Source organism: Bombus terrestris, chromosome 2, assembly GCF_910591885.1.
Source record: "Bombus terrestris chromosome 2, iyBomTerr1.2, whole genome shotgun sequence".
Taxonomy (NCBI): domain Eukaryota; kingdom Metazoa; phylum Arthropoda; class Insecta; order Hymenoptera; family Apidae; genus Bombus; species Bombus terrestris.
In genome coordinates, this window is record NC_063270.1 from 12,848,687 (window position 1) to 12,860,743 (window position 12,057).

At 40.3% G+C, this 12,057-nt stretch overlaps 1 protein-coding gene across 4 annotated transcripts in view; it reads right to left on the minus strand.

Moving 5' to 3' along the window:
* Positions 1–11,966, minus strand: part of LOC100650392 (ATP-binding cassette sub-family A member 13) — a 30,718-nt gene extending 18,752 nt beyond the window's left edge. Inside the window, exons 1-21 of one of the 4 annotated variants that reach the window (XM_048412351.1) lie at positions 11,802–11,966; positions 10,182–11,190; positions 6,901–6,981; positions 6,579–6,802; positions 6,206–6,348; positions 5,990–6,120; positions 5,511–5,896; positions 5,084–5,398; positions 4,740–4,995; positions 4,463–4,660; positions 4,170–4,384; positions 3,859–4,069; positions 3,289–3,689; positions 2,911–3,193; positions 2,633–2,827; positions 2,346–2,563; positions 2,087–2,271; positions 1,463–2,007; positions 1,006–1,386; positions 288–926; positions 7–195 (exon numbers count right to left, since the gene is read on the minus strand). In XM_048412351.1, the coding sequence (XP_048268308.1) occupies positions 7–195; positions 288–926; positions 1,006–1,386; positions 1,463–2,007; positions 2,087–2,271; positions 2,346–2,563; positions 2,633–2,827; positions 2,911–3,193; positions 3,289–3,689; positions 3,859–4,069; positions 4,170–4,384; positions 4,463–4,660; positions 4,740–4,995; positions 5,084–5,398; positions 5,511–5,896; positions 5,990–6,120; positions 6,206–6,348; positions 6,579–6,802; positions 6,901–6,963 (5,178 nt within the window). In that variant the 5' untranslated portion in view covers positions 6,964–6,981; positions 10,182–11,190; positions 11,802–11,966. Of the gene's footprint in view, positions 1–6; positions 196–287; positions 927–1,005; positions 1,387–1,462; positions 2,008–2,086; positions 2,272–2,345; positions 2,564–2,632; positions 2,828–2,910; positions 3,194–3,288; positions 3,690–3,858; positions 4,070–4,169; positions 4,385–4,462; positions 4,661–4,739; positions 4,996–5,083; positions 5,399–5,510; positions 5,897–5,989; positions 6,121–6,205; positions 6,349–6,578; positions 6,803–6,900; positions 6,982–8,300; positions 8,788–10,181; positions 11,204–11,801 lie in introns of those variants that run through there. The other 3 variants (XM_048412345.1, XM_003393741.4, XM_048412350.1) reach the window with 3 other exon arrangements.
* Positions 11,967–12,057: the final 91 nt, after the last annotated feature.

Here is a 12,057-nt window from a genome sequence, read left to right on the forward strand (position 1 = left end):
GCTTACCTCCTTTTTATAAAGCGTCAAAAAATCCTCGAAGGTGCCTTCCTTGAAGGAAATCCACCATGCTGGAACCTTCGGGTCCTTGAAACCTTCCGAAGCAGCTCGAATTATCGTCGATTCGATATGTTGCAATTTTTCCAAAAGATAAATCTCGTCGTAGTTTCCCGACCAATTTCTTGCTATTCGACCTTCCTGTAAACGTCCGCAAGTTTTAACAACGTCACACGGCTAGCAACGTCATCATCAACGTTGTGAAAGTTGTATAGTCTAGTCGAACGTTGTACCTCGTACTTGACATCAAGGGGCAATATATCGATCAAAGTCAGTCGTCGATCGGCGAGAACGATCTTTTGGCAAAAGTTGGTAATGCTTGACAAGAGGACCTTCTTCCGCACGAAGCTGGGCACAATCAAATATTTGTCGATGTCGCAAGGGTGTAGCTTGCCAAACGAGAGTTTCTCCACGAAATCGTTCAATCTCTCTGACTTCACGAAAGTGTCAACAACGGTGACGATGAGATTCGGCAGGTCTTCTATTAGAGTTAAGATAGGTTTCACCCTTGAATTCTCGTAAAGGATCCGAAGCTTTTGCCAAATATCCCCGCCGACCAGTAGCTCGATCGTAGCGTCTAGAAGCTGATACTCTCGGGCCAATTTCGTCAGCGAATCTGTCGATCCGTTTAATTTCGTAGGATTTTCGTTTTTCGCAAATTTCATGTACCTCTCTATCCAGGCTTGACCAATGACAGACCACGTGTCGTTCGATAAATTTCTCCAGGTCGTCGCATTGAAAATTTTCGAGTTTATAACGTAATCAGACTTTTGCTCTGCGTGAAAGCGTAACGCAGTATCCAACAATTTGGTAACGGAGGCGCTTAAGTGTGTTGATTTTGACATGGTAGTTGTTTGACCGGTTACAAAAGACTGTTGAGCATTCATGGTATTAGAGGCAATAACAAAAACGATATGTTCAGTGTCATTTCTATGATTTGGCCCTACTTACGTAGTATTCTGCACTGGTGACACCTTTCAGTAATTGGTCGGGATCGAAAGAACATATTTCTTTTATGAATCTAGTTCTGTTCGGAGTGGACCAATAGTTCGAGTTAAACCGAAAGCTGCACATGGTTTTCCTTACATCCTCGTACGACATGAAAACATTTGTCGGCGAATTGAGCGTACTAAGCGTAACCACTAAAGCGATCGTTTCTTCAGGATGATTGTCGAGGATCTTCAACAACTGGCGTGCATCGCCATTTTCAACGAAATCCCAAATATTTAAATGGTCATTTTGTATCTTGATATTTTTTATCGCATTCGTGATATGATTCAAACCTTCGGCAACACCCTCTATAAAGATTCTGTAGTTGCTCCTTTCCAACTTCTAAAACGTCATATTAATCAGAAAAATATTAACAAACTTCTGAAAACCTGAATACTTAACGAAAAAAATGATTCACCTTCTGGTTATTGGTCTCCGTATCATAAAATTCGAGAACATACTTGAACTTCTGAAGAGTAGTTGAAACATAAGACTTGGAAAATGGCACCTCGATTTCTATCTTCTTCTCCTTTATATCCTCTATCAACCTCCAAACTTCAAACGCGAAATCGTATATGTCACCTATTACCGTGATCATGGAAGATCGATATCTGTTAACAGGTTGCGTCCATACATTAGCCTCGACCATGTACAAGTCAGTGTAAGCGTTGAAGTTATCAGGATCAAGGTCACAGGTGAAATTCTTCAAGGTTCTATATTCCTCGGGAGTAAAGCCAACAACAGAATCTGACCACCATTCGAATAATCGAGAACAAGTGATGTCAGTATCTGATGAATTGAATATGCGATCACCGATATTTGAGTTCATCAATCCATTGATCAATGTGACCATAACGTACGGTAGCTTATTGTAATAAATCGAGATGGGTGATTTATCGTCGAATCCCAACAACGGAAATAAACTGAGTTTTATGGAATTTTCCGAAGGCTCTAACAATACAGCTGGAAGCCAAAAACAAGTTTTAGTAACTTTGTGAAAACAAAAGATTCACAACAATTTTACAGACCATTTGCCACTTACCATTGCGCAGAATGTTAGTCGCGGTCTGTATCATTTTCTGAACAGAGTGTGAGACAAATTTTACTAGAACGAGAATGCGATTGTCGATGGAGATTGTCGGATTCCAGAGATCGCTAGCCGAAATATTACTTTGAAAGGCCATCACTGTCTTGTCTAATTCGTAATCAACGTATTCAAGGGTGTTTCTAAATCATAAATACATAAAAAATATATTCTCCTGCGGGCTTCTTTGATACTAATCGGCAATAATGACTCTCACTTGGCATCGTTCTTCATATCCGGCCACCTCTTATCAAATATGTTTTTAACTTCCGGTACGAGCGACGCCCAATGCTCCCAGAAATGCGGTTGTTCCGCCAGGATTACCTGTGTGGCGTCGTTAAACAAATCATTGAGCTTCATAGCCTGCCGGCGGAATGTTATGTAACCCAAGGTCCAATTGAAAAACGGAGATTGAACAATTTTATCGTGCTGCAACTGACATATATTTCGTTGAGTATCACCAAACGTTAAGTGAAAAGAATAAATTCTAAATAAATAACATACGATCTTCCTTGTCTTCGCGAACACGGGATGCTCGTTCCATTCCTGAATAAACAAGGCTGGATTACATGATATTCTCTCGATCTCTCTAATTATTTCGCGAGTGCCTTCTCGCATCTCCATGGCAGATCCGGCGCTCTCGTTTCGTACGCAAGGCCAATGTTCTTCTCGCGATTTGTAATCATCGAGAACGGATATCTGGCGAAAAAAAAACGAATTTTCAAGAATTTTTAAACGAAATTTCGGCTCGAAATATAAAATGCTCGAATTATATAGCTTACAAGATGAATCGGTTTCATAGTTATGATGTCAACGACATCGAGGATCAAAGGAGATAAATTTCGTAGAATGGCGTTTAAAAGAATTTCCGTCTGCGGCATGTCCTGCAACAGCTCGGAGAGCTTCGCTCTATACTCGTTCTTCTGAATTTGATCAACGATCTTCTCGATATACTCAAAGATCACCGAGGACGCCCAGGCAATCGCGTGCGTCTCCTTCCATACACCTTTCGACGAGAAAAGAGAGCTCTCCATCAATTTGAAGAACTTGCAGATCAAACCTACGCTGCAGAAAGATGTAACGTGTCACCAAAGTAAATATCTGCCATTTAAAAAGCTAATGAAAAAGGAAAGAGAAGATTATTTTTGTTGCTTGCGTACCTCATCTCGAAAACATCTTTGGCGCTAATATCGATGCTCCAGGATATTTCAAAAGCCTTCCTCGCCTTTTCTAATCTAGTCATGTCGTAATCTGGATCTTCTTGATGGACCAGAGTATCGATGTAGCGATAAATCTCGATCGTTTCCATGTTAAAGTCTGTCCAATTGAACGGTCCTTTCATTGAATTGAAATAAATGGTATTGCTATAACGAACTTCGTCCATTTGCTCGATATTCGACATGTCAATTTCCAAGTCCATTTGTACGGATTTCGAGATATGACAAATCAACGCCTTCAGCACCGTCTTGTTCGAATCTCTTGGAAAATTTAGTAAATCCGGCGGATCTGGATTCGTACAGTAGATATCGGTAAAATTGTCATATTCTAGAATTTGTAAAGCCTGTAAAATAGAAGAACAGTTCCTTTTTCTGTAAACAAACTATGCTGATATAGCGTGTATACTTTTGCGTGTGAATGGTAGGTCTCACTGTACCCGTTCTTCCGCAACATTTCCTCGCTACCGGAAGAAATGTCGATTTTATGAAAGAGTTACGCGATTGTTTACCAACCTTATCCTTATCCGTTACGGTCAAGTAGAACGATTCGACCAGCTCCATTTTCCTCTGCCTAAATTCATCGATCCAGCCCGTACGATCCTTCTTCAAGTTATACAAAATTATCTTCGCGAGTATGTTCATCTTCTTCAGATCAGGCTCGATAATAATATAAGTCACGCTACGAGAGCCGACCATTTTCGCTATGCTCAAATGGATCGCCAGACTGAAGAGAAACAAAGTAAAAGTCGAGTAAATAATTTTTACAGGCTGTTCTCTTCTCGGATCGAGAAGAGATAGAAGAGATATCTAATGGCGCCACTCACAGGTTCAATCTTCCTTGAGATCGAGTTTCTTCGAAAGCTTCGTGCCATCTTTCGTCAAATTTGAATACGGACCAGTCGGGGTCTGGCCTTTTTGGCGATGTCAAATACGATATCAACTCCTTTGTGTTGCCGACTAGCGAAGTTAGATTCGCTTTCTCGACGCTGACCACCTTGCGCAATGCCATATTGAACACCGTGAATAAAGAGTCGCTCACCTAACAACGTCACCCCCGGATTATGAGAACACGTTTCGAGAATCGTCCACGTCAATACAAGCGAAACACAATGCTTACTATGCTTTCAAAGTTCCGAAACTCGAAACTTTCGTACACGTCCCAGATAAACTTCTTTCCGGCATCGCTGCACAGTAGTTCCCTGACGTGTCTAGCTTCGTTTTTGCCGTCTACGAAAAGCTCAAAAATTTCGTTCAGAGTCCCCTCCTGGCAAAAGAAGTCGTCGGGACTCGTGCGTTCAACTCCATCCACGAATTTCTGCAACATACGCAAGAATCGTTTCGTGCGTTCTACAAGCGTGCAAGGTTATACAAAAATAATTAAAACGTTTGCCAACCTCAACGAAGTCCAGTCTAGAGAATGATTTAACGAGTTTTCGATAAAAATTTGGATCGACGTTCGTTAGCAATTTTTGCACCGTGTCTTTGTGATTTATGGAAATATCGTAAATTCTGTACTGAACGTCCTCGTGAATAATGGCAGCATGGTGTAACATTCTGACGATCGTTTGCATGAAGGACAAAATGTAACTCAACGTGGCTAGGATGTTATCCGATAGAAAATCTCTGAGTCCGTCTAGAATTTCGGCTGGTCTATAAAAAAAAAAAAAAAATCATTTCACAACACATACGTAGATACATTAAAAAAAAAATTACTGTGTAAGTAATGGAAAAATCTCACAGCTGAATGTCGTCCTGGTGGCCGTCCAAAATCTTTTGCATCAATTTCGCGCCATCGTGCAGAATGGCGATGCTGAGATCTAGAATTTGAGTAAGATTCTCGGGATTCGCCGTGTTTCCGTACACAAATCGTACTGTGCTGGACAAACGTTGCACTATCGCGAAAAAGCTGTCGGAGGAGTCGATAGTTTGATCCTCCACCATCCGTTTCGCTAGATCCAGTAACTTTTGCAATCTCAAGAACGTTCGACGGACGGTCACCCAATCACGCTCCATCGAGAACACCGGATCCAAAACTTGCAGCGATTTATTCACGCTGCGATTAGATTCGAGAATATATTTCTTTTACTTCCTATTTATATATTTTGTAATCTTTTCTCGTTCGAAAAAGATTCATTTGAAATTAAAATTCGACCGAAGCTACTCACAAAGTTAGGTCAATTTCTTTGAATGTGACGTTCTTGAACACCATTATCATCTTTGGTATCCATTGACGTAACTTTAGGTACTGCGGAACGAACTTCTTCGTCGTTTGCAGGTCCAGAATCGTTTCGACCGCTTTCCTTAAATCGTCGAAAAAATCATAATCGCGAAACTTGGCCATTACACGGTCTATCATTTCCAGCAAACCGGAGAAATCAAGGTGCTTGGATAGACTTTCGAGCATGTTGGGTATCATCGCCGAATCGATGTCACAGAGAATCTTGGAAATTTCCAAGTAGTCCTGCTCGTTAGGTAGAATCAGATACTTCTTCAAAATTTCCGGAGAACAAATCGCGCCGTCGATGTTAGACGAACCGAACGCCTCGATAAGCTGAAAATCGGTCCAATAAAAGTTGAAAACAATTCCATCGGGATGAATTGATCGATGAGTTCAGTTTGTCTGGCTTAATAATACGATACTGACATATAGTAACTTTATGGACGAGTTAAACAGTTCGTCGATCAATCCGCTTCGCGCGTACGGCATCTGAACCCCAAGAAGATTCTTGATTTCTTCGTGGTTGTTGAACAGATCGCCCAATCGAATACCGCGATCTAGTTTGACAAATTCAATACTCGATGCAAATTCCTGAATACCCACGATAGTAAATGAGGTGTTGAGCAACTCGTGCATACGTACCGAACAGCGCTTTGATTTCTGGTCTAGTGAGTATCTGAGCCATTGATTTTAGAAGCTGGATGCTGTTCGGTAACGTGCTGATAGCGGAAAGAATCGTTTCGTTACCGAGCATCGGCTGCAATTCTACTACTAACGGACCTAGACTGTTGTAAAAATAAATTTTCTTTACATGCTTCTATCGAAATGAGATAAGTAAACGGAATTAAGAATCATTTGGTGCCGCTTCGACTTTCGCTATTCTACTTTAACCATTCACAGAGATATTTAAAACAATGTTTAAAATAGTATCGAGTCGTTAGACGTTATGGACGGTTAAAATGATTAAAAAAAGAAAATGTTTAGGAAAGAAAATTCTGCAACTTGCTGAACTAACGTGGCATTTTTGTAAGAAGGAACTTCTTCGTATTCCGATAGAGGATCGCAGGGATTTCCCACGCTGCAAATGAAACTTTGAACGAATGGCAGCAACCCATCCTGCGGCATAGACCTCGCAGGAAATTGGCAAGTTGGATAATACTTCGGATCTACATTGTCACGAATCGTGTACAGGATCATGAAAACGACCACAGGCCATACGAATACCAGAGCCAATATACCCTATAAACATTGAAGTTTGTGCATGTATTTTAAATATCGTTTCGCTGCCTGTAACCTCGAGCAAATCTCAAATTATATAATTTTATAATTATAATTACCGGTTGACGTTTTCGGACGATGTAATTCTTCCACAAGAGAAGTCCAATTTGGTCGACCCTCATCGCGAGAGCAGTTTAGATCTGCAATATGAATTGTCAAAATACTTTACTGTTTATCGATGCTTTCAATTCTTCGGAATATTTTGTTTTATTTTGATTTTGATTTTAACTTCTCCGCTGCGGAGTCTTACACAGCCGCGCATCGAAGTATTCGTAGCTCTGTTATCCATACACTTGCACGAGTCTTTCGTTTCGGAATTCGACGCTACTCGCTTTGTTCACCTAACAAGAAAACCGAGATTCGTCAAACAGCTCTTTCGGTTACGTAGTTGACTTTCGTGGAAATTTCGAAAATGTCGGTGGAGAAGGATCGATGGTTGGATACATTGGAAAAGCGAGTCGCGATCCATAAATCAAGATTGAACAGGCGAAACCGATCGCTGATATATCGCGTAGGGCAGAACAAATATTTGAAGAGCGTAACAAGCGCGTCTGTCGATACATCGACAACCGGAAATGCGCTTCACTCTGTCGCGTGCTGCTCCGGGATCCATTGCGGGGAAACGGAACAATGAACCGTGCGGATTGCTTTTCGTACGAAAAACGAAGTCGATCATTCGTACGTGTCGTATCAACGTATGGATATCATAGTTCCACCTTTATTTCCGGCCGAAATAACCAATTGAAAGAGAACAAGCTTGGAGCGTTCGATGTATTCTAATTTTCAGTGAATAAATTATGGCTGAATATTAAATGAGAATTTAATGCGTGTCGCTTGGAAACGCACGAAATAATCTCCAGCTTTGACATCGAAGCTTCTAAATTTGATTTGAACCTGTTATTATCATTAATATGTACGTGCCAGCGTGTTCTCGTTTGTACGCTGTTCATTTTGTAGGTACATAATAGGTGTATGGTATCGGGATATGTAAAATGTAAAAAGAACGGCTAATTTATTTGTCAATTTTCTCTTAATTTCACCGTATTTTGTTCAAAGCGTCGTTTCAATTACGAAATTAATGTATGGATCGATCAGCGCGCTACTTTATCATAAATTGATATGAAATTAAAATGCTAGACGAAGGTCGTCGACTATTTATAACTACTGTTGGATCTTGACATAGTGGAAAGACATCGAAGATTACAGATTTATCCTGTACAATGTAGTTAAATAATATTTCAGGAAATCATCGATTTACGATAGACAAAAACTGGTTAATGACGATCGAAAATAAATATTTTAAATGGCGTGTTGGCAGTTACGATGGTCGACCTCCAAATTGAGTAGCATAGTCACACATGCACACGCACACGAATTCTCCAGCTCATCCGCACACTCATCATTATTCCAGTTCAAGATTACAAAGATGCGAAGTAATTATTGATTTGGAAGTACGTACCATCTTCACTCTGTCATTTGTATAATCGCTGGCATTCGCGGATGCATTTACGAAAATTGTCGGAAGCTTGTCGAATGCCATAACAACGGGAAAGATAAGAGGAAAAAAAAAAATTCTTTCGCGTGAAATTGTAAAACAATTAATGTCTAATGCATGACACTGAAGCAAATTCAAAGTACTTGTATGTCCGTGAAAGCGTAATAAAAATGTAAATACAAATAACAATCCTGCGATAGTAGAATACAAATCTTCATGATGTAATCCAATGCAGCTGCGCGTAACTATAAATTTACATTCTGCTGTTTCACTTGATGCTCGTTGTTTGTTAAATCAGTGATTATAAAGAAACTTGTTTGAAGGGGAAATATTCCGGTCGGTGGATGGTTTCATTCATTAGCACGTCACAGATTGTGTGCACTTTCACTGCGTTTGTAAATTATATCTCTTAGCTACGTTGCACAAGCGAAACGCGTGATAGATCATGTAGCCTCTGGAGAATATTTTTTACAGTATTGATTAGAATATTGATGAAGTTCTAGTTTGATCCCCTCCTCCGAGAGGTAATAATAATAGCAAAGAGGATAACGTATTTGCAGAAGATTGAAGAGACACCTGACGTAAGAAAGGAAGACCAAACTTGGACAAAGAAATCGTAATTTACCTTCTTCGATATTAGATAATCGATAAAACAATCTCCGATAAAACAAAGGCATTGTTTCAGTAAAATTCATTAAGATTCAGTAGGATTAATGGAGAGAAAAAAATTCAAGAAATCTTTGAAGGAGAATCTAAAGATACACGATTAATGAACGTAATTCTATCATAATCGTTTCCTTAACCTCTTCCGTTTCAGACACCTGACAACCTAGAATTTACTTCACAGTGTAATTTGAAGTTCTAAATAGTAGAGTATTGCTAGCAAAATCGATTCTTTATTATCAAGATGTTCTCGATCATTAAAGATCACGAGTTGCACGGTTCAAAGTCGACGAGCCGACACGGAACGGTCGAAAAAACAATGATTAACGCTTTTCACGATACGTCAAAATCCTTGCGTGCTAATTTTCAAAAGTCCATACATAGTAATATCACACGTACAAGTAACAGAAGCAAATCTTTGAATACGGAACACATTTAACAACTTTATGAGAGATGCTTGCTTCGTTTAAGATAATTTAAATGGGACGTGGTGCATCATGAAGCGTTGAAGGCATGTTTTGATCAATGATCGATAACAAAAGGTAATGGGAAGGAACAGCAGCATCGTTTTTCTCAGATGCCTAAACAGATTGCGGCGGAGCGTAGCTGGTCGAACAAGTTTCCCGATGTCATAACAGCGCGTAGACCTTGCCAATGGGAAAAGAAGAATAAAGGAATCTCGGAAGGGAACGACACTGTATTACTTACATTTCTCAACGTGTACACCGCAACGAGAACAACAAGTTGAAAGCTTGTTTCACATTGAAAGACAGACGAGCCGAATCGAAAGACTGATTGGTTGAATTTGCAAAGCGCTCTTCGAGCATAGCTCTCGAAAATTCTGACCGTATGCGAACCGAAAGATATTTGCTGAAAGGGCAACAATGATCGAGTTACGAACAGAAAGCCGGAATATGAAGCGTTTGCGCAGAGCAAAAAGAAGGAGAGACATTCAACAAAGAGAAAACGCTGTCGACGCCATCAAAACAAACCGCTCTGACGCGAACCTCAGGCCCGATCGTTTTGAATTTCAATCCAACGTTTTACATTTCATGCTGGCACATAATTTCTAAAGCGTTCCGAGACAGAGGCAACCGGGGCCCCCGAAAATCCAAGGAAACATAAATCGGTAAACAACGCGGTTCTCCTTGCGTAACAATGCAATCACGTTGTAATACTTACGTTTACTTGCTCGGTAATTTCCTCCGAATCGCGCAGTTCGATATATTAGCCTTCGTTGCTTGATCGTCGAACAAAGCACAAGCCCGAGGCTTCAATATCATTCGAACCTCATCGATCTGACGATTTCCAAATTCGTGAAAATGCAGTCGCCAATACCGCGTGTTGCCAACACACCGTCGTCGGACGCGGGAAGAAGGAAAAACACGGAGGAACGTTGCACCGATCGTTGGTCTTACGATTATCTCGATTGAAACGAGCAACTTCGTGATGTCGAGCGTCGATCGCGTCAAGAACTGATCGTTATTGCGTTCAAGCGACGATTCGCGATACAGTTCAGTAGCGGATGAAGCGTTCCTTTGCGCAAATTTTTGACAAATGTTATGTTTAAACGGACAGCCGCTATCTCCTCCACGAGGCGCGTTCGAACGAAAACACCAGTTGAAAGGGAACTCGCCCCGACCTGTTCCGTCGGTTCACGATCTTCCTTGCTCTTACTGTTCGTCTCGCAAAAGAGAAACACACCGGCTCGCGTTTATGCACACTTGGACGACGGTCGGGGGCCGACTGTTGCCACCACCGTGATCCACGACCACGTGGACCTTAGCAATGCCTCAACATCCGCTCGTGAATATGTATTTATAGGTTCGTATACAACAACATGGTTGTACGCGAATGTTTCTCGCCTAAATGATCCCCGTGGACCTGATACCCTTCAACTTCATCTCTTCCTTTTCTTTTCTTTCTGTTTCTTTCTTTTTCTATCCTTCCTTTCGCGATTTCGGCTCCGATCTTTCAACGAAATAAAAGCAATGGTTCTCGCTATGGTATTCAGAGACACGGGATAAACCATGGACGCCTGAGGTGTGATTTGTTTTTTACCTAGAGCGCCCTATGGTTCCCTTTCCTTCCTTCCTTTATTTTATCCTATTCGTTGCATCGCTCTTGAAAAAGGTAATCGAATTCCTCTGGCAGAGTCAGTGGAGCGGTACTGTTTACTCAGATTTGTTTCCTGAGAAAATGAAAGAGGAGAAAGGGATAGTAAGCCGTGTGGAAAATCTCGTACAGCTATTGATATTCATTTGTTCATCGGACGTTCAGAAAATAGGTTTTACATATATGTACGTATATTTTAAAAAGAACAAGACATTGAGACAAGGATTCACCGCAGGAGTTCTTGTATAGTGATTCAGGAACCCTTTGGTAGAAATCGAAATATGTTGTATATATAAATATCTTGATACAAAAGGTATAATGTATAATATATAACGATACATAATATATAGTGATTCAAATTCATACACGATTAACATGGCGATATAAAGTGCATTGAAATTCGGACGATTAAAAATTCCAACAATTTTATAAATAATCCTTAACTTTATTTTCAGCGTTATATCGTCGAACTATTGTCCACCCATTTATTTTATTGCGCGGATCATTGACATTCGAACCTGTTAAAATTGAATAACCTCGCGTAATCAATAGATTTTAACGTTGCAATTTAAAATAACAATTTTGTATTATTAATCCTATCGCAGATTCCATCGATCGTACAATTCGTTAATTCCAGTAAATTGTTATCTAGTGAATTGTTACCAATGCTTAAATTTATTTACTTACGCAGAAGGAGCGTCAAACCGACTTTTAACGACCGGATTTGTTTAGCAAATAGACGCATGCGGGATTTAAGACGAATAGGTCGATCGACTGACCTCTTGTTGTATTGAAACGTTCAACTGAGACCAATCATACGCAGTTGCCTATCATTTCCATTATCAAAACTCATCCTCTCATCGGTCGAACGGTTGCTTTGGTTATTAATTAATATTAATTAATGGTACCTAGACGGAGGAAAATAAATGAACGCCAAAATTGT